The 24,154-nt window shown below is 41.8% G+C and overlaps 1 protein-coding gene across 1 annotated transcript in view; it reads right to left on the bottom strand.

The window, feature by feature from the left end:
* cep85l (centrosomal protein 85L) overlaps positions 1–12,152 on the bottom strand; it is a 303,075-nt gene extending 290,923 nt beyond the window's left edge. The window contains exon 1 of the mRNA XM_043684467.2: positions 12,038–12,152. Within this exon, the coding sequence (XP_043540402.2) occupies positions 12,038–12,050 (13 nt within the window). The 5' untranslated portion in view covers positions 12,051–12,152. The remainder of the gene's footprint in view (positions 1–12,037) is intronic.
* Between the last annotated feature and the right edge of the window lie 12,002 nt (positions 12,153–24,154).

The raw sequence follows: 24,154 nt of genomic DNA, 5'->3' as shown, positions 1-24,154 counted from the left end.
TGAAACACATGGCAGACATTTAAGGGGCTATTTCAGAAAAATATATTCCTACTGCAAAGAAAACTTCAAAAGGGAGGTCCAATCATGCAGGTCAGATGACTGCAGGTAACAGCAGAGTATGACTAAAGGTCGGTTAGGAGGAAGAAACTAGACTATGAAAAGAAACTAGCTGCAAATGGATAACAAGAGTTTCTACACATACTTATCAAGAAAAAGAACAAGTATTGGTCCTCCAGCAAGTGTGAATGGGGTGTTAATAGTAGAAAATAAGGAAATGATTGGTAGAATTAACAAATACTTTGCTACTGCCTGCGCTACAGGGGTACAAAAATCATTCTGGTAATAGCTGTAAATTAGGAGATAGAAGAGAGAGAGGAACTTAGTAAAATTAGATTCACTAGAGAAGGGCTACTATGCAAACTGACAGAGCCATGGGTTGACATGTCTCGTGTCCAGACGAACTTCATCCAAGGGCCATTACAGAGGTGGCTAATGAGTTAGTAGATGCATTGGTATTAATATTCCACAATCCATTTGATACACAAAAGCGTCCATCAGATTAGAATGTAGCAAATCTAATCCACAAGGGAGGAGGTGAAAAACAAAAAAAAGTTAGCTGAACATCTAGCTGTGCACTTCGAAAAACTCAAGGTAATCAGAAAGAGTCAGCCCAGATTTGTAATGAGAAAATCATGTTTAACTAATTTATTAGACTTCTTTGAAGGAATAATGTGTCCTAAGGATAAAGGGGATCCAGTAGATGTACTGTACGTGGATTTCCAGGAATCATTTGATAAAGAGCCAAATCAAAGTTTATTGCCGAAGCTTAAAGCTCATAATGCAGAGGGTAACATATTAGCATAAACAGATTACTGACTGGCTGGTAGAAAATAATGAGTCAGCACTTATGGGTCTTTACCCAATTGGCAGGATGTGATGAGTGGAGTCCTGCAGGGATCTATGCTGAAGCCTCAATTTTTTACAATTTATATCAATGACTTAGATAACAGAAATAAAGTCGTGGCAGCCAAATTTACAGATTTCACAAAGATAAACAGGAAAGTATGCTATGAAGAAAATATAAGGAACTTTCAGAAGGATACAGATAGGTTTAGTGAATAGCAACTTGAGCATTAGATAGCAAAACATGAACTTATTCAATTTGACAGGTAGAATAAAAAGGCAGAGGATAACCTAAATGGAGGGTGACTAGAAATCTGCGTTGCAAAGGGATTTAATGTTCCACTGCAGCCTAAATCACAAGAAGTTAGTATGTTGTATAGCATATAACCAAGAGGGTTAATGAGATACAAGAGGAATTGAACATAAAAGTAATGCCTTACTTATGCAGGGCAATGTTGAGACCACATATCAAAAACTGTGTCCAGTTTTTGTCTCCTTATTTAGGGAAATGTAAATGCATTGGAGGCATTTCACAGGAGGTTCACTACATTGATACATGAAATGAACTTGTTGTCTTATGAGGACAGTCTGAGTTCATTTCCACTGAAGTTTGCAGAGTGAGGAGTTACTTGATTGAAGTGTTTGAGATCCTGAATGGTCGAGACAAGTTAGACACGGAAAGTTATTCCCTCTTGTTAATCAGTCCAGAACTAGGCAGCATTGTTGTAAAATTAGGGATGCACCTTTTAGGACAGAGATGAGGACACCCATTTTTCTTTCAGAGGATTTTGCAATATTGGAACTCTTTACCTCAGAAGATGGTGGAGGTGGAGTCATTGAGTATTTTTAAGACAGGCATAGGTACATTATTGTTATGCAAGGGCATCAAGGGTTTCAGGGGAAATATGAATGAAGACTTTGAAGTACAAACATCACGATAACTCTCACAACGGCTATCCAACTGCTGCCCATCCTCCTCAGCATCATCGCACACCTCCAACATCACTTTATCCCCTTAAGCATCTGCCATGACATTCCAATACCAGGCTTACATTTTTGCTTAAGATGCTTTTAAAATTTAGTTTACATAAATTTTAGAATCAACCACTAAGTGCAAATCCCCTAGTGAAATGGTTTTCATGAGCAATCATCGTCTTTACATGTCAACATCATACTTAAACATTGCGCTTTTACAGAGAATTAAATAATATATAAAAGCTATTTAAAGAATGCATTGAATAAAACACTTGATTTAGAATAAATGATAAAGTTCATGATCCTTTGTCATTTTATCATAAATCAACAGTAAATGCTGGCAGGGGCTACTTAGCAACCAATTATCCCACCAAAACAGTTTCAAACAATAGATCAAGTGCCAAAAGAAACAAAAGCCTGGATTTTCCACTGGTCAGCTGGTTGTTATTCCAGGGTAGATAGAAATTGAACATAGGCACCCTGCAGAAACTCCAGCAAGTAGACAGGCAGGAGGCTAGAAGAACACAGCAAGCCAAGCAGCAACAGGAGGTGAAGAAGTCAATGTTTCGGGTATAACCCTTCTTCAGGACGGGGGTGGGGATCTGCAAATGAAGGGGGAGGCGGGGGCAGGGTGATGAAATAAAGACAGGTAGAGGGTATGACCTGGTTGGTCAACGGGAGGAATGAATCTGGAGCAGTGGCAGGGAGAGGAAGGGGCTGGGAAGGGAGTCAGGGGATGGGGAGGGAGTTAATTTGAAATTGCAGAACTCAATGTTGAGTCCTCCAGACTGTAGTGTGTCCAGGCGGAAGATTAAGTCTTGTTCCTCCAATAGACACTGTGGTTTGTTTTGGCGGCAGAGGAGGCCAAGGATGGTCATGTCGGAAAGGGAGCAGTTAGCGGAATTGAAATGGGAAGTCTGGTAGGCTGTTGCGGGCCCGATTGAGATGCTAGGAGAACAGTTCCCTACGTTTACGCTTGATCTCCCCAATGTGGATAAGACCACATCGGGAGCACCTGATGCAGTAAAATAATTTGGAAGAGAGGCAGGTGAACCTCTGTCTCACCTGGAAAGATTGTTTGGGGCTCACTGGCAGGTTTTGCATCTTTTCTGGTCGCAGGGGAAGGTTCTGGGGTTTGATGGTGAGGGTGGTGTGAACCAAGCACTGTCAGAGGGAACGGTCCTTGTGGAAGGCAGACAGGGGTGAGGAGAGAAAGATGTCCTTGGTGGTGGAGTCTATTTGGAGTTGGTGGAAGTGTTTGAGGATGATGCATTGGATGCGGAGACTGGTGGGGTGGTAGGTGAGGTCAAGGGGTCTCTGTCCTTATTACGTTGGGGGGGGGGGGGGGTTAGAGCAGCGGAACGGGGAATGGGAGAGAGCTGTCTGAATGATGGAGGGAGGAAAAGCGCATTGTTCAAAATAGGTGGGCATCTGCGATGCTTGCGAGTGGACTGTCTCCCCATCCACACAGATGCAGCAGAAGCGGAGGAATTGGGAGAAAGGGACAGAGTTTTTGCAGGATACTAGGTGGGAGGAGGTGTAGTCCAGGTAGTTATGGGAGTCTGTAGGTTTATAGTAAACGTCCGTATGGTGACTGTCACCGGAGATGGAAATGGTAAGGTCAAGAAAGGGGAGGGAGGTGTCTGAGATGGACCAAGTGAATATGAGGGAGGGGTGGAAGTTGTGGGCGAAGTCGATGAACTGCTCCAGTTCAGCCTGGGCCCAGGATGCTGCATCGATGCAGCCATCGATGTAATGGTGGAAGAGTTAGGGTAAAGTGCCTGTGAAGGTGCTGAAGAGGAACTGTTCGATAAGGCCGACATAGAGGCAGACGTAGCTAGGGCCCATCCAGGTAACCATGGCCACCCCGTTGATTTAACAAAATGGGAGGAGTTAAAGGAAATGCTTTTGAGGGTGGGAACCAGTTTGAAGAGGCGGAGGAGGGTATTAGTGGAGGGGGACTGGAGAGGAAGAAGCAGAGGGCCTGAAGGTTGTCCTTGTGGGGTATGGACATGTATAAGTACACCACATCCATAATGAAGAGAAAGACACTGTGGGCTAGGGAACAGAAAGTTATTGAAGATAGGGAGGGTGTAGTTGGTGATGTAGGTGGGAAGTGTCTGAACTAAGGAAGAAACGATGGAGTCGAGGTAGGACGAGATGATGTTTGTGGTGCAGGAGCATGCCAAGGTGACGGGTTGGCCAGGGTAGTTGGGCTTGTGGATCTTGGGGAGCAGGTAGAACCAGGCAGTATGGGACTGGGAGATCACCAGAGGAAATGAGGGTGCTGATGGTGTCTTGGATTTGGGCATGATGGGTTGTGGTGGGGTCATGGGCAAGAGGGAGGTAGGATGTGGTGTCGAAGAGTTGGCGTTCGGCCTCTGCGATATAAAGGAGGTGGTGACCAAGTGGAGGAGGAAGGTTGGAGTCAGGAGAAGGGGTCAGCCTCAGGCGACTGTCTGAGTGGAGTTTGCACATCCTCCCCGTGTCTGCGTGGGTTTCCTCCAGTGCTCCGGTTTCCTCCCACAGTCCAAAGATGTGTAGGTCAGGTGAATTGGCCATGCTAAATTGCCCGTAGTGTTAGGTGCATTAGTCAGAGGGAAATGGGTCTGGGTGGGTTACTCTTCGGAGGGTTGGTGTGGACTTGTTGGGCCTAAGACCTGTTTCCACACTGTAAGGAATCTAATCTAATCTAATCTAATCTGAGGGAAGTCGGGAGTTTTTGTCAAAGAAGATGGCACGGAGGCTGAGGCAGTGGAAGAAAAGCTCCACGTCATGGCCGATCTTAAATTTGTTGAGGTGGAGGCAGAGGAGTACAAATGTGAGCTTTTTCCTGAGGACAGACCGTTCGGCCTCAGAAAGTTTGAAGTGTACACGGGAGGGGGGCGGGGGAATAGTGAATATGTGGCAGGGTTCGGGGTGGGGTTTTCGGTGAGTCTGAGTGTGGCTGGGGTGGAGAGGGAAGGGTCATAGCATATGGTGGGTGAGGATTGGATATGTTGTGTGGGGGAGGGAATGGATGTGGTGGAAAAGGGGGATTGGGAGAGGGTGGGATGGGGGTGTGGGAAGGGGTGCAGGGGGGTGAGGTGAAGACAGAGAAGTGGAGGGGTAAGGTGCATTTGGTGTTTGCGTACCGGGGATCCACGCACAGCTTGATGCAGCCACACACAAAGGTGGCCATCAGGATGAGGGTGGCATTGGGTGTATTTTTTCCCCCATTGCCCAGATCTTTGTACAGCGAGTCCCTTCGGACCCGGTCCATCTTTCACCTCCATATAAACTGGAAGATGGCCCAGGTGACTGCAGCGGCACAGTTTCTGGGAATAGGCCAGACCTGTTCCACGTCTAATAGCAATGACAGTGCCTCACACCTGATGACCAGGTTTTTTCCGGCGATGGAGAGCGACCGTAGCTTCCATCTGCCCAGTTTCTGCCTCACTTTGCTGATACGCTCCTCCCAAGACTTGGCGCATGCCCCAGCCCCCCCCGAACCAAATACCCAGCACCTTCAGGTGGTCAGTCCTGACGGTGAAGGGGATCGAGATTTAAGTAGGAGGTAGATGGATTTTTAATTAGTAATGGATTGAAGTATTATGGAGGGTAGACAGGAAAGTAGAGTTGAGGCTGAGGTGAAATCAGCCATGATCGAATCAAATGGAGGAGCAAGCTAGTGGGCTGAATTGCCTACTACTGCTTCTCGTTCTCATGTTCTTTTGATCCTATGAAATGACCTGAGTGCAAACAATTCACACTAAGAACAAAACCTTTGCCCTGATCAAAAGTATTCATAGATTTCACCACCTTGTACACCTTCATATTACCTCCTAAAATGACAAGCTCACAAGAATCCATGTGAAATTCAAATTGCAAAATAGAGTCCAAATACAGGGGCAGGTTGCTCAATATCACTAATCTGTGCCCATTAATTCTGATATGGTCATCACTCTTAGCAAATACCAGCCACAGCTCAGATAATATGACACTTACTACCAAGTCTCAAAAATCTGGGGTCATGTACAACTCTACAAACTGGAGCTCAATAATTAAGACTGACATTGCAACAAGGGAGCAATGCAATATCAGAGATGCCGTCTTTCAAATGAGATATGAAACTGCAACCATTTGGCTACTTAGATGGAAAAATCCCAGGACACTATATTGAACGGGAGTTAGCCCCAATATCCTAAACAATGATTATCCTTCAAACATCACAGAAAGAAAATGACTTAGTTGCTATCACAGTGTTGTTTGTGGGAGTTTGCTATAAACAATGGGGCTCCCACAATTCCTACTCTACAAATTGGATTATATTTTAAAAAGTACTTGATTGGCTGAAAAGTGTTTTGAGATGATTGGTGTTGCAAATAGTGCTGTACAAATGCTCATGTTGTTTTCCTTTTCATCTGGACTGCCTGCTGATTTGCAGGAGAGCTGAGTTCAGCCAGTGTTACCTCTGCTGAGACTCTCAGTAGGAGGCCCAATTCTTTTTAACACCAGCACTGTTCAAAGCCAGACTGCGTCTCTCAAAAGGGACTTGCATTCTGGCAGGAGCAGGCAGTGTCACTGTGTGCAGGCCAAGGAGAACACAATTAATGAGCAACAAGGTGGGAGCATATTCCAGAATTCCACACTGGCTGCCTTTGAGGAGGTGGGACAAAGGAAAAAGATTTTCCAAACTGTGTGAAAATTATGTTAATTTCTGGAGCAATCAGTGGCAAAAGTCACAACGCAAGTGACTTTTTTACAGAAACCTTGAAGCAAAGAGGAAATCCTTCTTTAAACAATTCTGGAAACCACCAAATGCTACACTCACAGTGAGCAAACAAAAAATCAATCAGCAACCAAAATGAAATGTTTTGATGATCCCTTTACATTCAGCAGACACTCCTGCTACTGAACACAGGTTCAACCAAGGTGAGGTTTGGAGATGGCAGTAGCTGGAACGTTAAGCTCCAGAATGGGAGAGTTGGCATCAAATCCCTGTTACATGCTTACTGCCAGTATAATTTGTCCATTTTATGCATATCAGTTACACTCAGTAACACCTCCAACTTCTGGTGCTATTTTGGACCACTTATACACAATGGAACCCAATTTTGCAAGTGCAGGAAATCTAGTGTCATTCATTTATAATTAAACCAAATATGGTAGTGATGGCAACACAGTGTTACTACTGCAATATGTGGAGGTTGCTGGATACGAAAATGTCTTCCAGAGTGAACACATCCATAGTTAGGGTGTGCAGCTCAAGGAAATTTGAAGCTGATTAAAGAAATTGGAGTCTGAGCTGCAGACATTGTGGCCCATCAGGGAAGAAGGAAGCTACCCGTATGCTTTGCTCTAGAGGGTGCTTACACCTTTCTAAAGTAATTCAAGATTCATCTGTGATCAGGGATAGGAACGTGTAACTTCAGGTGATGCAAGTATGAGGCCCCTCCAATTGTCCAAGGTTCATGCAAGTGGTGTAGACCAGAGTGTGACTGCAGGGAAAATGAGCAAACTTATCACAGCAACTTGATACAGCGAGTCATAGAGATATACAGCATGGAAACAGACCCTTCCGTCCAACTCGTCCTAAATTAATCTAATCCCACTTGCCAGTATTTTCAAAAATTAATTCATAGGATAAGAGTGTCGCTTGCTAGGCCAGCATGTATTGCTCATCCCTAATTTCCCAGAGGACAATTAAGAGTCAGCCACATTGTTATGGGTCTGGAGTCAGATGTAGGCCAAACCAAATGGTTTTTCCAACAATGGTTTCATGGTCATCATTACTCCTAATTCCAGATTTTTCTTTGAATTCAAATTCCACCATCTGCTGTGCAGGATTCAAACCCAATCCCAGAACATTATCTATGTCTCTGGATTAACAGTCCAGCAATAATACCACTAGGCTATTACCTCCATTTGGCCCACATCCCTCTTAACCCTTCCTATTCATATACCTATTCAGATGTCTCTTAAATGTTGTAATTCTACCACCCTCTACCACTTCCTCTTGTAGCTCATTCCATACATGCACGACCCTCTGCATGAAAACGTTGCCCATTAGGTCCCTTTTAAATCTTTCCCCTCAAACTTTAAACCTATGCCCTCGAGTTTTGGAGAAAATACCTTCACTAGTCAACCTATCCATGCCCCTCATGATTTTATGAACTTCTATAAGGTAACATCTCAGCCTCCGATGCTCTAGGGAAAATAGCTCCAGTCTATTTGGCTTCTCCCTATAGCTCAAACCCAATTCATGAAAGACCACCACCAATGCCTCGACAATCTTCTCAACTATTTCCTTCAGAACCCTCATAGGAGGCCATTCAGTTTGGGGTTCTTATCAACCTTCAGACTTTTCAGCTTGCCCATCACCTTCTCCTAAGATATCACATTCGGCTACTTAATCAGATAAGAGGCCATTATGTTGGAAAGTGAATGTCCTCCAAGAAAGTTTGCAATATCACAAAAATAGGGAGGGGGTTGTGGGGGGGGGAAGGCAAGTGATGAGGATGACACAGAGAGTCTACAGAGGGATTCAGACATGATTAAAGAGTGGACAAAAATTTGGCAAACGGAATATAATGTGTGAAAACATGAGGCCATGCACTTTTGCAGGAGGTGCTGAATATTTAATGACAGAAAGACTGCAGAAAGCTGTAGAACAGAGGAATTTGACAGCATTAATCACAAAAAGATAGCATTCATAACAACAAATGCTGGAGATTATAGTGGGTTAGACAGCATCCATGGAGAGACAACAAGCTAACATTTCAAGTCTAAGTGACTCTTCATCGTAGTTCTGATGAAGAGTCATCTAGGCTGGAAATGTTAGCTTCTCTCTCTCTCTCCATGGATGCTGTCTGACGTGCTATGATCTCCAGCATTCATTACTTTCAGTACAGATTCCAGCATCTACAGTAATTTGTTTCTAAGATAGCAATCAATTTCAGGAGGTAATAGGGAAGGCCAATGGAATTTTGGCTTTTATTCCAAAGGGAATGGAGTATAAAAGGGAACTACATGAGACATTGGTCAGACCCCCGCTGGAAATGATACATTACCATTGGAGGCAGTGAAGAGCAGGTATGGAGGGTCTGTCTCATGTGGATTAACTTGGGCCTGTATTCACTGCTATTTAGAAGAATGAGGGGTGATCTTATTGAAACATATAAGATTCTGAGGGAACTTGATGGCTAGATTTGAAAAAGTCGCCTCTATATGTGGGAAAGTCTATGACCAAAAGGGCATAGTCTCAAAAATAAAGGAATAGATAAGGAGGAATTTCTTCTCTAAGAAGGTAGTGAATTTGTGGAATTCTATACCACAGAATATTAAGACTAGGTCATTAAGCATATTCAAGGCTGAGATAGAGAGATTATTAATCAGTGAAGCAATCAAGAGTTCTGAAGAAAGTGGAGTTGAGGATGATCAGATCATCCATGATCTCGTTGAATAGCAAAGTAGACTTGGGCTGACTAGCCTGTTTTTCCTCCTATGCCTTATGGTCACAGCATGCTTCAAGAGAGTGACATTTATCATCAAGCCTTCAATTATTTTTGCCTAGCATTTTAGGAGTACCGACAGATAGGTGAAAAAATGTATAAACAATATAAATAGAAAATGGGCAATTGTTTTGTAACCTACTGCTAATTAGGTTAAATTAGATAGAATTTAAATGATATCAACACTGTGATTATTCATCAAACTGTTCTAATTCCTTGGTACACTCAAAGCACTGCGCTTTGAATTTTCATTGCATCTGTGCATTTCTCAACAAGGTTAACTCAGCTTTCTATTTTAGTTATTGTTAGTTTGAACTCCTGTCTATACCTTTTAAACTAGAAAATTGATTTTGTTCATTGAGTTAGATTCAGTTCTTTATTTCTTAGGTTTGCTGTAATGCATAACAATAGTCACTTCCATTATCCAAGCAAGATATTCAATATTCCACCTCAAACAAATGTGCAGTGGTGGGATCCCATCACGAAGTAGAGGTTGTTACATATCTGTGGGTTCTTTGATTGAATAGCTAATTGATTCCACACCCTACTCTTCATACTGTCATGGAGAGCTTCTGCCCATCCTGTATGTTCCATCAAAAACAACCAGCTAACTATTCTAATCCGATTTTTCAGAACTTGGCGTGTAGCCTTGTATGCCTTGACATCACAAGTGCATATCTAAATACTTCTTAAATGTTACTGAGGGGTTCTGCCTTCACCACCCTTCCAGGCAATGAGTTCCAGATTCCCAATACCCTCTGGCTGAAAAAGTATTTCTCACATCTCCTGTAAGCCTTTTGACCTTTAGCTTAAATTTACAACCCCTGGTCATTGAGCCCTCCATCGTGACAAAGTTTCTTCCTGTCTATCCTAACTATACCTATAATAATTGTATAATTCTCAATCATGTCGTTTTCCGCGCCACCCCCCCCCCCCCCCACCCCCAATCTCTTCTCTACTCCAAGGAGAATAACCACTGTCTGTCCAACCTCTCATCAAATTCTCCAGCCTAGGAAGCATCGCGGTAAATCTCCCCTGCCTCCTCCCCAATGCTAATACATCCTTCCTGTAATGTGAATTCCAGAACTGCACACAATACTCCTGCTATAGCCGAACCATTGTTTTATAGTACTAACATCTCTGCTCTTCAAACTCTATGCCTTGACTAATAAAGTTACACCATATACCTTCTTAACAACTTTACATATATCTCCTAAATCCCTAAAGGACTAGGTTAATGGACAGGGCGAAAGTGAGGACTGCAGATGCTGGAGATCAGAGTCAAGATTAGAGTGGTGCTGGAAAGCATAGCAAGTCAGGCAGCATCCAAGGAGCAGGAAAATCCTGCTCCAGATTTTCCTGCTCCTCAGATGCTGCCTGACGTGCTGTGCTTTTCCGGCACCACTCTAATCTTGACTCTAGTTTAATGCACACCATAAAGCTTCTTAGGATCCTAACTTTCATCATGTGTTCCTTTGCCTTGTCTGTCCTGCCCAAGTGCATCACCTCGCACTTATCTTTCTCTATAACCCAGTCTGCAAATAGAGTCATAGAGTCATATGTTTTCTCTTTTAGAGGTTGTGGAAGTCCTTTTTGAAAGTTATGACTGAATCTGCTTCTATCAATCTGTCATGTATACCAGATTGTAATTGGCTTTGGAAACATTTTTCCTCATATTGCATCTGATTAATTTACCAGTATTTTAATGTCCTCTGATTACCAGCACTCTGCCAATGGCAAGTTTGTCCTTATTTATTCTAGCCATGCTTTTGAATACTTGTATCAATCACCTCTTAACCTCTGTTCCATGTAAAATAACTCTAATTTCTGTACTCATTATAAACAACTGAAGTCATCTATGTCTGCTAAATGTTCCTGCACCACTTCAAAAATCTACATCCTTTCGAAAGTATGGTGCCCAGAATTGACCACAACATTCTGGATGGGGGCTAGCCAGTGTTTTATGAAGGTTCCGCATAACTTCCACTCTTTTGATTCAATTACTATTAATACAACCAAGAAGCCCATATGCCTTCTCGCCTTTGACTGTTTGTCCATGCACTATCCACTCTGTACCCACAAACCTTCCAATTTCTTATCGTGCTCAGACACTGAAATTTAGGTGAAGTTGGCAAAAGCCTTCACAGAATAAATATGTGGAACTGCAACAGCAACTTTCATTTAACCAAGGTCTTTAGTTTAATGTGTGCCCAAGACACCGCATAAGAATATAAGCAGGCAAATATATCACGGAAAATAACAGCTACCAGGGAGGCAACTTGTTCAAATAATGTATATAAACTGCTCAAAGAGCCACTGTTTCAGTCTGTCTTTCGTAACGGACTATGAAGAATCAACAGTTAAAAATGACAAAAATCAAAAACTTAGGTTTAATCTGGTATAAATTGAATATCATATCATTTCATCTGCTTTAACATGTGCATCACATCACAGGAGAGAAATCAGTTTAAAACGTTTCCTATGCATTCAGTTATTACCCCTCCCCCCATTTCCTCTTATGATCTTTCCCCGACCCTTAAGAAGCATAATCATCAAATGTAGGATCAGTTAAAAATAAATCACACTGCCATCCAGCCCATCAACCCTTCTCTAGCTTGGTTTTTAAATTTAGAAAACAAAGTCCTGCAAGCAGTCGACTAACTTACTTGTTTTTCTCATTATCTCGACATAACTTTAGCTCAAACAGTACTTCGTTGCATCAGGAAGTTGCGGTGCCTGGGGTAACTTACAAAACCCTTTAGACAGGAACTCCGATTTCAGTCACACAGTGCAATCGGTACATTTCTCAGACACACATAACGCAATTTCTGCTGTTGGGAAAGAAGACAGCATCGCATTTTACACCCACGGTTATTAAACAACAGTTTATCAAACGCAGGCTTTACCTGGCTTTAAAGATTAGTGACACAATGCCGACAGAAGAGAAAACACTTCGCCATGTGTGCGGATGACTGATAACATCTTCTCCAATGGCAAATTGATACAGTTTGACAACAGAATAATAAAGGGAAAATGGTTCAGCCTTTTAAAGTTAAAAACCCATTGCATTCAATGCAAAACTAATGAACAGACCTTTTTTGATTTTGGATACAGAAAAGAGGCAGACGAATCACAGATTATTTTTGTTCTGACCTGATAAATAAATCCTGAGAAAGTTCAATTTCCCACAGGAAATGGATGAGGGGGAAGAGTCATATGTGGTCCAGTACGTGAGGATTTCAATTTTCCTCTCTACTTCCAATTCCAGTCACACATGCTGGGTTGCTTGCCCCTTCCAAGCATTGTGTGCACATACAGATTGTGTTCCTGTCCAGTTTATCTGGGTAACACTTCCAACCAGGACTCACCAGAATGGAATCTGTGAAGCATTAATGTCATAATCTGATAACAGGTATTTTAATAGACATCTCTCCTTCCAAAATGGATCTAAACACCTCCCATTTGAGGCCTCAGGTTTGTCATATAATCCCTTCAGTGTGGAAAAAGGTCATCTGGACCAACAAATCCACACCAACCCTCTGAAAATTAACCCACCCACACCCATTCCCCTACCCCTATTAGTCTACATTTCCCCTGACTAATGCACCTAGCCTACACATCCCTGAACACGATGGGCAATTTAGTATGGCCAATTCACCTAACCTGCACATCACTGGATTGTGGGAGGAAATAAAAACACCCAGAAGAAACCAATGCAGACGTGGGGAGAATGTGCAAACTCCACACAGACAGTCACCCAAGACTGGAATCAAACCTGGGTCTCTGGCGCTGTGACGCAGTAGTGCTAACCACTGAGCCACTGTGCATTTAACCAGAGATCTTCAAAGATGTTGACCACACTGTTCCCATCACATGGACACTGGTTGTCTTCCTCAGTTTGTAGAAGGTTCTGAAAGAGTTAATGTTGCAGTTCCTTTAGTTTCACCAATTTGGTGATGTCAGAAAGTCTTTGGTGGAGAAACAGTATGTCTTACAGGAAGTCTTGATGGAGACAGGTGTAAAGTATCTGGCTCCTAATTGTTGTAATTATACTTAACTAGTTCATGTTACATATTAATTGTACCTACTGCTGTCATACAATGAAGTATGCCACGATATATAAGATGTGTCTCTTCTTGTTATGACTCTCATGCGATCTGTGCTCCACCACTGGTAATTGGACAGGCCCGTGGACTAAACGCAGAGAGAAAGGAGGATTGGTGACAGTGAACTATCTCAGCCACAATCTTCAGTGGACAGCGGGAGGCTGGAAGAACATAGCAATCCAGGCAGCATCAGGAGATGGAGAAATCGATGTAATTAGAGAAATGACATGCTACCAGAGCTAGCAGCTGTAAAAATGAAAGACACCATTAGTGCTGTAAAAGATCAATTCTGTTTATTTCCAGTGTAGAAAAAAGATTCCTAATGCAAGACGTGGAACAGGAATTATGATAGTTTCACAGAGCTTGTGTAAGCCCTGTCCCATTGCTACCCCACTGCGTAGAGGAGAATCCTACACAATAGAATCCATTTTACCTCCCTCCAACCACTGGAAACAAAGAGAGTGGATACTTAGAGTGGGCAGACCTATCTGCCAGGACCTGTTCCAAATTTTAAGCACTACTGAACAGGAAGCAAGGACCCACCCAATGATGGTAAAGTCCTTCCTCACAACTGCAGACAGAACTTGATGACAGCCTCATCATCAAATTACAATTTTAATAAGCAGTCACTGTCACTTTCTCACCAGATAAAGACAGCTCTCCAGATGTAAATAAGCTTGTAGAGGCTAAAAATATATCTTTCTTTTACTTCTGTGTAGGGGCTAGGAAAAACATAGACCAATCATGCAGTGGATCCACTAAACCTGAAATGTAGGACCTCTACGAGATGGCCCCAGAAACAGATCACAAGACACTTCCAGCATTGGTTGTTGGTCATCAATTGGGTAGGTGGTCAGTGGAATTTAAATGGGTGTAGTCTTGCAGACGGTGTGTTTCCAACACACTGCCCACCAGCTAAAAACCTCCATGCAGTAAAATCAGGAGCAATGTGCTTCAACAAAATGTCTATTTATGTAACACCATTAATATAGCAGAATAGCCAAACAACATTACAAACAAAATTCTGGCTTTCAGCAGCAAGGAGATATGAGGACAAGTGATCAAAAGGTCAGAGTAGAGTAAGTTTTAAGCATGTCTCAAAGTGGATTGAGAGTGGAGATTTAAAGATTTCTAGGTTTTGCAGTCGGAACCACTGAAGTGATGTCAGCTAATGGCAGTTAAAATCCGAATTCCATACACGACAGAATTGCACAAGTACAGAGATCTTAAATGGTTGTAGGACTGGAGAAGATTACAGACTAACTGGGGGGCTTGGAAACAGGGGTGAGAATTTTTAAAACAAGATGTATGGATCCAGAGTCAACATACATCAGTAAATCCAATGTTGATGGACCAATGGGACTTGTTAAAAGGTCAGACATGATTGACATTATCCTTTTCTTTACTTGCAAATAAAAAGAATCAAAGAACATTTTCATGTTAGCGATATTCCTGTAGTGAATGAATACATAAACTTGTGTTTGTAAAGCCTCTATCACTAACTGAAGCCATCCTAAAATGCTTAATAGCCAAATAGTACTTTTAAAGTTACTATTGTAATAATGCATAACTTCACACATTGAGTGAAATAATTTTTATTGTATCATTAAAATTGGAATATGTCTGCATCATCACTGACAATTGCACATGTATCTGACAAAATAAAATAAATTGTATCAACCAAAAAAGGCAAATATTAAGGAGTTGTCTAAATTTATAGTCACTATCGCAACAAGCTACAAAAGTAATGAACAATTATGTTGTTGGACTGAATTACACGCTTTGACTACCATCTGTGTTTGGCATGAAATTGTCAGAAACATATGTTTTTTACAGGAAACAGTTTAAGCACATTAACCAGTTCATTTTTGTGATTTCTAATATTGGATTTAAAAATAGAACTAAAACTGTATTAAATATTTCTATCAGTGATTATGGCAAGTTTCAAATAACCTTATTCAAATAATGCTGTAATCTTGAAAAGCAAAATAAAACTAGAGGGACAATTTATCTTGGAGTCCAGATTGGGTAATAACACTTAAACATCTGGCTCTCAATGACAGACTTCCCATCCAACCAACAGGAATAAGATCATCCATCAATGGACATGTGGGAATTAGAAATGTTGGGAATGGTGATAGTTAAGTCATTGCAAGTGGTCCATGGAGATAGTCCTTGGAACAATAAGTAAGGGTTAGAAGAGTTTGCCAGTTAGAGTCACAGAGTCATAGAGATGTACAGCATGGAAACAGATCCTTCAGTCCAACTCGTCCATGCCGACCAGATATCCTAACCCAATCTAGTCCTACTTGGCAGCACTCGGCCCAGATCCCTCTAAACCCTTCCTATTCATATATCCGTCCAGATGCCTTTTAAATCAGCCTCCATCACTTCCTCTGGTAGCCCTCACGCACCACCCTCTGCATGAAAAAAATGCCCCTCAGGTCTCTTTTATATTTTTCCCCTCTCACCCCAAGCCTCTAGTTCTGGACTGCCCCACCCCAGGGAAGAGACTTTGTCCATTTATCCTAATTCTGCAGCCAGGGAGGATAGAAAGCTTGGGCAAATGAGGCCTACGATATACTTGTTTGGCAAAGAGGTATGCTCTAAAATATCATTAATGAGAGGTGGAACCCTTCCAAGATCTCACCTCCCTCCTGTGTTTTTCCTGCTGGAAGAGCTGAGAATGGGAAATCAGCCCTTCAATTTCTAAAATAAGTAGTTATGACCATCAGTGATTCTTTACCATCAGTGTGGTCAAAATCCTGAATTCCTGCCCTACCTGCATTGTTGGTCTACCTACAGCACATGGATTGCAGTGGTTCAAGAAGTCAGCACATCATCACCTTCACAAAAGCAACTAGGAATGGACAATTAATGCTGGCTCAGCCAGCAATGCCCAAGTCCCATGAATGAATAAAACAAAACCTTTGAAGCATTTTTTAGAAAATTATTTTTAAATAGTTGCATTTTAATTGCGTTTGACATCTTAACAGGCTTTGGTTTCATTTTATGCCATGTTGTGGTGATGCCATTTTTTATATACCAAAGACTCTTCCACTCTTAGTTAAACCAGAAACAGCTGTGCTTTGGTAAAATTACTAGACTGAGGGATTTTGATTTTTTTCAACTGTCCTTTACTTACCTGAAAATGGGACAGTACTATGACAAAACAAATGTTGAAGAATGTCTCACTGACTTCCTACTATTTGCATTTTTCAATATATCATGGCCTTGATATCCCAGTCTCCGTATAATCGGAGCAGTTAGCAACCCAGCCCCTCACCAGATGTCACCTGAATCTTAACCTCCCCATTCATCTGACACTCTACTGCCCTCAGCCATCTGGCATGTTACCCTTACCAACCTGCCACCTTGCTCCATACCACTCGCTCACACCCCCATCATCTGCCACTTTAACAAACCAACCCCCCCACCCCATCACCTCAACAAGCGTAAATGTGGGTAGAGACATGCTGCCAACAATGGTCTTTCCCTTGACTGGCTCTCGAAAGGAATGATTTATTCACAGTAATAGCAAATCAATCTCCATTGAGTCTTAACAAGAAGAGGTTCTTGTTTGAACAAGATATGTGATAGAAATTAGCCCTGTGGATAAAAGACTTCACTCCACAAGATACTAAGATGTTCAGCCTTAACCCAAGACTGTACAACAATGTCAGATTGTGTGGAGCTTCACCTAATAGGCGAGACTGTAGGTAACTATGCATATGTGCACATGACTCCAGAGCCAATATTTCATCATTTGGAATTTCTGCGTGAAGTCAAATCATAATTAAGCACTCTGTATGCACAGGGAAGTACACAGACATTTGAAATAGTGTTCAGCACTGGATGTAAGGAACAGGACACAGGATGGGAAAATCACCAGAGTGAGGAGGCAGGAGGGCCCAGGAGCTGGGAGGCCCCTTCCCCATCCTCTGGATATATTTCCTCTTGAGCTGCTAGAATTGCATGTGAGACAGTCTATTATATTGACTATCATTTGCCAAAGGTGTGTTCATGGGATGTTACTATATTGGAACAGCCACTGTTTAGTAGTAAAATAATCGATTATTCTGTTAAGTTTTCCAATAGAGTTAAGCTATTGCAATTTTCCCTTTCTTTTGTTGTTTTTAACTATTTTTTTTTCAAATCCAATAGTTTGACCAATCAAATTGCATCTGGAATGAAATTCCTGGCTCTTGCCTTTAAAATAAGATAAGGTTATGGTCTGGACTATCTTCTTCATATATTCTGAGGGGGTCTGGTCTGGTCCATAACAAATGCATGCTGATGTTAATCAGGAGAAGATTAATTACTGGATCCTTTATTCATCTCACTAACTTTCAGTTCACACTTTGCATTCAACCTATGCTGTGAATCATTTGTTCGGGTTAGTTTTTATCTTTTAAACTGCAGAAACAGGAAAGGATTATGAGGTTTCTTTTCATGTGTATCCAATCATGGACATGGGGGAAAATATTTTGACCTATTGAAAATCTACACACTTGCACAGAATTAAAATTGAGCCCATAACACTGATAAAGATGACATTTAAAAAAAAGTAGTGGCCATGTGGGACAAAGTTTGTAGTCAGTGATATAAGTAACACTGGGTTGAATCTTACAATATTATATCTATTTCATTTTCCTTGGGTTTCATGGAGGGTTTCTCCATATGAGTTTACTTGCACTATCATCTCAAGCTCAGCTCATGAGTTATCCACTATGGTTACCCTCTTATCTGTTGTTGGCTTGATTCTACCACTTGCCTTAGCTGGAAGAACTCACCATGACTGGGGTATCCTAGAATAGACCGGCAACCCTGGCATCTGTGTCAGTCTGGAGGAGGAGCACATACAGTTTGTGACATTCGCCCCAGATGTGGCAGATTTTGGGAAATTCATGCCCCACTTTGTGGACAGGTACCTAAAGATTCCTGAGTCAAGGCAGTGCAAGGTCCTTGGTAATTGCAGTCCCAGTTGTCTGGAGAAATGTTCAGCAGTGAAGGAAGAAGGACAATGATCTTGTCTACACCGCCAGAGTAGATGCCACCATTTCTCACAGCTACCTCACAATCACTCTATCTCTGCTACTGTACCCATTTTCCACCGGGGCAAAGGATCTACTCTTTTCACTATTACATGCAACATTTTCCTTCAACTCCCCATGCCAAACCCCATTCTCCCAACCCTGCGTGACCTCTGCACTATCTACTCACTCACTCTCCAGAGAAACTTCACTACATTTTCCCCATCAGAACCAGCACTAATTGTTCCACCCTCCTTCATATTTGGTCCCTCTCATTTTCTCATTTCAGCAGTAAGCAGACTACAATAGGGCTTTAAGAGCCAAGACAAATGGTGGGCTGTCAAACATCCAGCTCCTCACCCTCTGAGCACCCTGGCCTTGACCATCCCAAGTGGCTGACTGACCACATCCAAGCCTCTGGACCAATATTAATAGTCATCCTTAACTTACTGCGCTGGGAGCCTCTGAAGGAAGACAATCTTCCTTGACTTGGCTGATGACTGCTGACACCCATGAAAAGCTTAGCAGGGATCTGCACCAAACAGCACAGCAATACAGCTGTACGGTGAGCTGGTAGCTCTATTTGAGGAATAGGGGAGCAAAGCACAAAGAGACAAGTCAAGTCAAAGCAGAGCTAATGTGGACATCCAATTGTGCTCAGGGTGGGTGAGCACTAAGAGAGTGAGCAAGGCACCCTTTATTGCAGCCTGTTTCACTCGATGACTTTGATTTCTGTCCCTGAGTAAAGTGTCCTTTCAGCAGTATTTCAGTATTTAGCTGTTAGTGCACACTGAAGCGTAGCTTTAAAATGCAGAAGTGTATGGGGGACTGGTGAGGCATTAAGAGGGTCCTGAGAGGCTGGCAGGTGTGGGATACCAACATCGTGGGCGGCACGGTGGCACAGTGGTTAGCACTGCTGCCTCGCAGCGCCAGAGACCCGGGTTCAATTCCCGACTCAGGCGACTGACTGTGTGGAGTTTGCACGTTCTCCCCGTGTCTGCGTGGGTTTCCTCCGGGTGCTCCGGTTTCCTCCCACAGTCCAAAGATGTGCAGGTTAGGTGAATTGGCCATGCTAAATTGCCCGTAGTGTTAGGTAAGGGGTAAATGTAGGGGTATGGGTGGGTTTCGCTTCGGCGGGTCGGTGTGGACTTATTGGGCCGAAGGGCCTGTTTCCACACTGTAATCTAATCTAATCTAATCTGTAATCTAATCTAATCTTGGATGGGGGTGAGTGCAACCGATGCACTGGAATGTACCCTGAGGTGTTGTTGCAAGTTGTCCAAAGTAACAGTTTGGGGGAGCAAGTAGCAAGCTGTAGTAACCAGGTACTTGCTCTAACTTTCAGATCAGCAATTCTTGGTATCTAGTTTCCTCACAATGGGAGATAGGATAGGAAGCTAGGTATTAATGAAGTGAGATCTGCAATTGTTGATGTTGCTCACAAGCAATTATTCCCCTCAAGAGGCATCTCGCAACTGTCTGGTGAGAATCTCTTCTCAACATCTAGAGCTTAGTTGGAAAATGCAGCTCACTGCTCCCGATATTAAGAACACGATTCTCCCACAGATTTCATCACAACCCATTCCTCACCTTAGCCCGTGTTGTTCAGAACCCTATAAGACTCTGGCCACCATTCCTCATGCAGTCATGACTAATGAATTTAGAATCTGGATTAGTGGTGCTGGAAAAGCACAGCAGTTCAGGCAGCATCCAAGAAGCAGTAAAATCGATGTTTCGGGCAAAAGCCCTTCATCAGGAATACAGCATCTGCAGTCATTGTTTTTACCTGATGAATTTAGAATACCTTCCATGAAGGACACTATATATCGCTTAGGTACTGTTTAAAATAACAGAACCTGTGAAGGTTTCGTGAAACTATTACAGAGTCATAAAGTCATTCAGCACAGGAACAGATCCTTCGGTCCAACTCATCCCAATCTGACCTAGTCCCACTTGCCAGCATTTTGCCAATATCCTTCTAAACCCCTCCTATTCATATACTCATCCAGACGTGCTTTAAATATTGCAATTGTACCAGCCTCCACCACTTCCTCTGGCAGCTCATTCCATACATGCACCACCCTCTGTGTGAAAGATTTTTTTTACAGATTTTTAAGATTATTAATTCTTTTTTCACAAGGATTCTTATAGTTTTAAAGTGATAATAGTCATCAATTATTCAGCAAATTTATTCAGTATTTATATAAAAAAAGGAAAAAGGAATCAACACGCCCCTACCAGACTTTATTAGCAAAATTCAGTTAAATTTCTAGTGGTGTCACTGATGCAATCGGTGTCAGCATACTTACTTGCTTCCATTTTTTTATTGCTAGAATCTGTGTGTGTTACTGTTCATTTAATTTGTGCTTTTAGGAGTTAAACTGGCATCAAAATAGATTGTAGAAGTAAATTGTATAATTGACATTATACAAATGTGTATATGAGTTACATTCCAGCAAAACTAGAGACAAAGGAGATTTTCTAGTTACAGTTAATAGCTGAAGTTGAAGTTGAACATAAAACAGCAGTAGGTCCATTAGCCCTTCATCCTGCTTCACTGTGCAATTAGATCATGGCTGATATACCAACTCCATTTCCTGCCTTTGCTCTATAACTCTCAATATTTTAATGGTAGCAAAAATCTATATATCTCTGTTTTGAAAGCTTTAATTGTTCTACAATCCACAGCTTTTGGTGGAGAGGTCCAAATATCTACCATTTTGTCTGCGAAGAATTGCTTAACAATGTTGCACTTGAGTGCCCCAGCTCTTATTTGAATCTCTAATGGCAGTTATATTTATTCTGTGATGATGTATACTTCTGCTTATTGGTAAAATAAACTGCATTGATTCACATATTTACATATCTCAAAATGCATAATGCTTTTATAAAATGTGAAAAGAGTTGAACATAAAGTAGAAATCTGCAACAGATGATTGGTGCAAGTAAACCACAAATGTTCTTTCAGTTAAAATCCTGCTACAAATCCAAACCCTTTGAAGATGCGCTGAATAATAAAGTTTGCAGATTCAGCAACAAACTACTGTATTCCCTGAACTTGATGGTAATCCAGTTTTTTCCCCTGAAGTATTTTGTGCTTGTCTGTCAACAGCAGAAATGAAGGTTAAAGAAGGTTAAACAATAATTGTATAAATGAAAATGTCAACTGAATGCATTATATTCTGAATAGTACAAAGCAGTGACAACATCTGATTTACAGCAGCTCTAAATTCCAGGCTTGAAATTTGGGACAATTGATTATAGAATGAACTTTAAACTGCTGGAAATGTCAAGATTTTCATTATTTTTAGAAATTCAAAGGCATTCCGTTTGCTTATGGAAAGACTTTGGACCAAATGAGAAACATTACCAAAGTAGACAGCTACGGGAATAATCTCAGGCTAGTTCTGTTCCTTAATCAGCCCTGGGTGAAACTGTGAATAAACTATTTACTGCCCCAGAAAGTGCTGGATCCAAGAAATTACTTTTAACATGATTAATCCTCCTTTAATGAATCATGAATCATGCATACGTATACATAAACAAAGTTTTGCAGCATTTCCAAAGATTTTAAATGGAGAAATGTAAAATATTTAATATTATTGATTAGCAGAAATAATTTGTTATATTGCATTATTCATACATCCCGCTGTCTAATTATTACAAACCTTAATTAACTAATTCTCATATTTCTGGCCATGACATTCAGTGATTACTTTTTGGACTATTTATTATTTTTCAACTAAGAGATGTACAGTTCCCACAATTCCACACCTACAGCTCATTTCCTGTAAGATGACGCATAGTTAAAGTCTGAAACACCTTAATGGGGCTGAATATGGATGTTGGTACTTAGAAGCAGGAAGTATGTGATGATTCATAACTCTTCAGAAAAAATGTTAAACAGGGGATATTATCAAAGAAAGTGAACCTTGTATGTTGTGAGCAGAGAAATAAAGTACAGCCGACATTTTAATGAATGCAATGTAAGAATGTCATACCGCAGGAGTTTCATTTCCCTTTAAAAAAAAGGCTTTTACTGAGAAGGGAATAGGAAACAGGAAGCACCTCGGTGTTTTTAAGTTTATTAATGTGCTTCATTAAATATTAAGAAAGGCCATCTTGGTTGGAACAAATAACAGCCAGGAAATTCACCAACAAAATCCAGCCACAAAACACATTATTTTTATGTTTCTTTTAAAATTTTAAACCATTACATTAAATATATTGATTGAAATAAACTTATTCATATTACAGCACATTACTGGTGTGATTCAATCTGCTCATTTCCACATTGACTAAAATGGATGCTTTCATTTTAATTGTGAAGACCTTCATTGAAAAGCACTAATAACAGTCACTGAGAATAGCCCATAACATCTTGTGGGAACTGTGCAAGTTGAGCAAATGGTCAGTTTTGAAGGAAGGCCAGTTTTGACCGTATTAGGCAAGAACTTTCAAAAGTTGATTGAGGGTGGGTATTCACAGGTAAATAGATGGCTGGAAATTGGGAAGCCTTCAAAAATGAGATAATGAGAGTCCAGAGACAGTACATTCCTGGTAGGGGGAAGGGCAAGGCTGGTAGGTGTGTGGAATGCTAGATGACTAGAGAAATTGGGGATGTGGTTGAGAATAAAAAGGAAGCATATATGGGGGATTCAAGATGGTAATGATCAAACAGGTCTGCCTTGCTGAGCTCTGCATCCTAATCCAGGCAAAGTGATGCTTTCACCCTCCCCTTACTAGCCATTTTCGTAAAAGTTGGTAGTGTAAAGTCCCCCAGAATTTCTAAATATCACTTTCAACGTTCAGGGAAGGTGACTAAAGGAAAGGAGCCGCGTGGATTGCAATATGCAGGACATTCCCCTGCAGCAATAAATACACCCACGGCCGCAGCATCAACTCCCACGGAAGCACATTTGATCTTACCTGAGCAGCACAGTTTGGTCCCAGAGTTTATCAAACTTGGAGAGAAGATGGAAACAGCAATGGAGGTGTCCCAGACCAGACTGGAACTGATCTTGGCCATGCTACAAAAGCATGAGCAGGAGATCCAACATCTCGAGTGGTGCGTGGAGGAGGTAGAGCAGCGAGCCACGGCATCAGAGATCACAGCAGAATCCTCAGCGGGGCAGATTCAGGCCCTGGAAAAACAGGTGCGGGCCTTAATCGAGCAGGTCGACAATCTCGAGAATCGTGGTCAGAGAAATAATATCCGTATTATCGGGTTGCCAGAATGGTCAGCTTCCTGGAGCAATGACTCCCACAGCGCCTGGGACTGGGAGCAGAATCGGCTGGGTATGAGTCGAGCAGGCTCACCAGATCATGGTGCACAGGCCCAGATCAGACCAGCGCCCCCGCCCGGTCCTAGCTCAATTTAAAATGGTTATAGAAGCTTCCAGAATCTGGGGAAAGATCCACAGCCCCTGATCTGCAAGGGGTTGAAAATCATGTTTTTTTCAGTATTTTGTTGGGCTGTGATCTGAAAGAGGAAATCTATGATGAAGTAAAGAAGATGCTGAGAGATTTGAACATGCAATATTCTGTAAGGTACCCGGCAGTGTTGCACTTCAGCCATGGAGGGTCCGTGCATAATTTTGATTCAGTGGAGAGGGCAAAGGATTTCTTAAGTACTTCAAAATAA

This window comes from Chiloscyllium plagiosum, unplaced genomic scaffold (assembly GCF_037043375.1).
Source record: "Chiloscyllium plagiosum isolate Xiang-an unplaced genomic scaffold, Cpla_swu_hap1 HiC_scaffold_3, whole genome shotgun sequence".
Classification (NCBI taxonomy): domain Eukaryota; kingdom Metazoa; phylum Chordata; class Chondrichthyes; order Orectolobiformes; family Hemiscylliidae; genus Chiloscyllium; species Chiloscyllium plagiosum.
The sequence above is the reverse complement of the archived record's forward strand: the minus strand, read 5'-3'. Positions and strand labels throughout refer to the sequence as shown.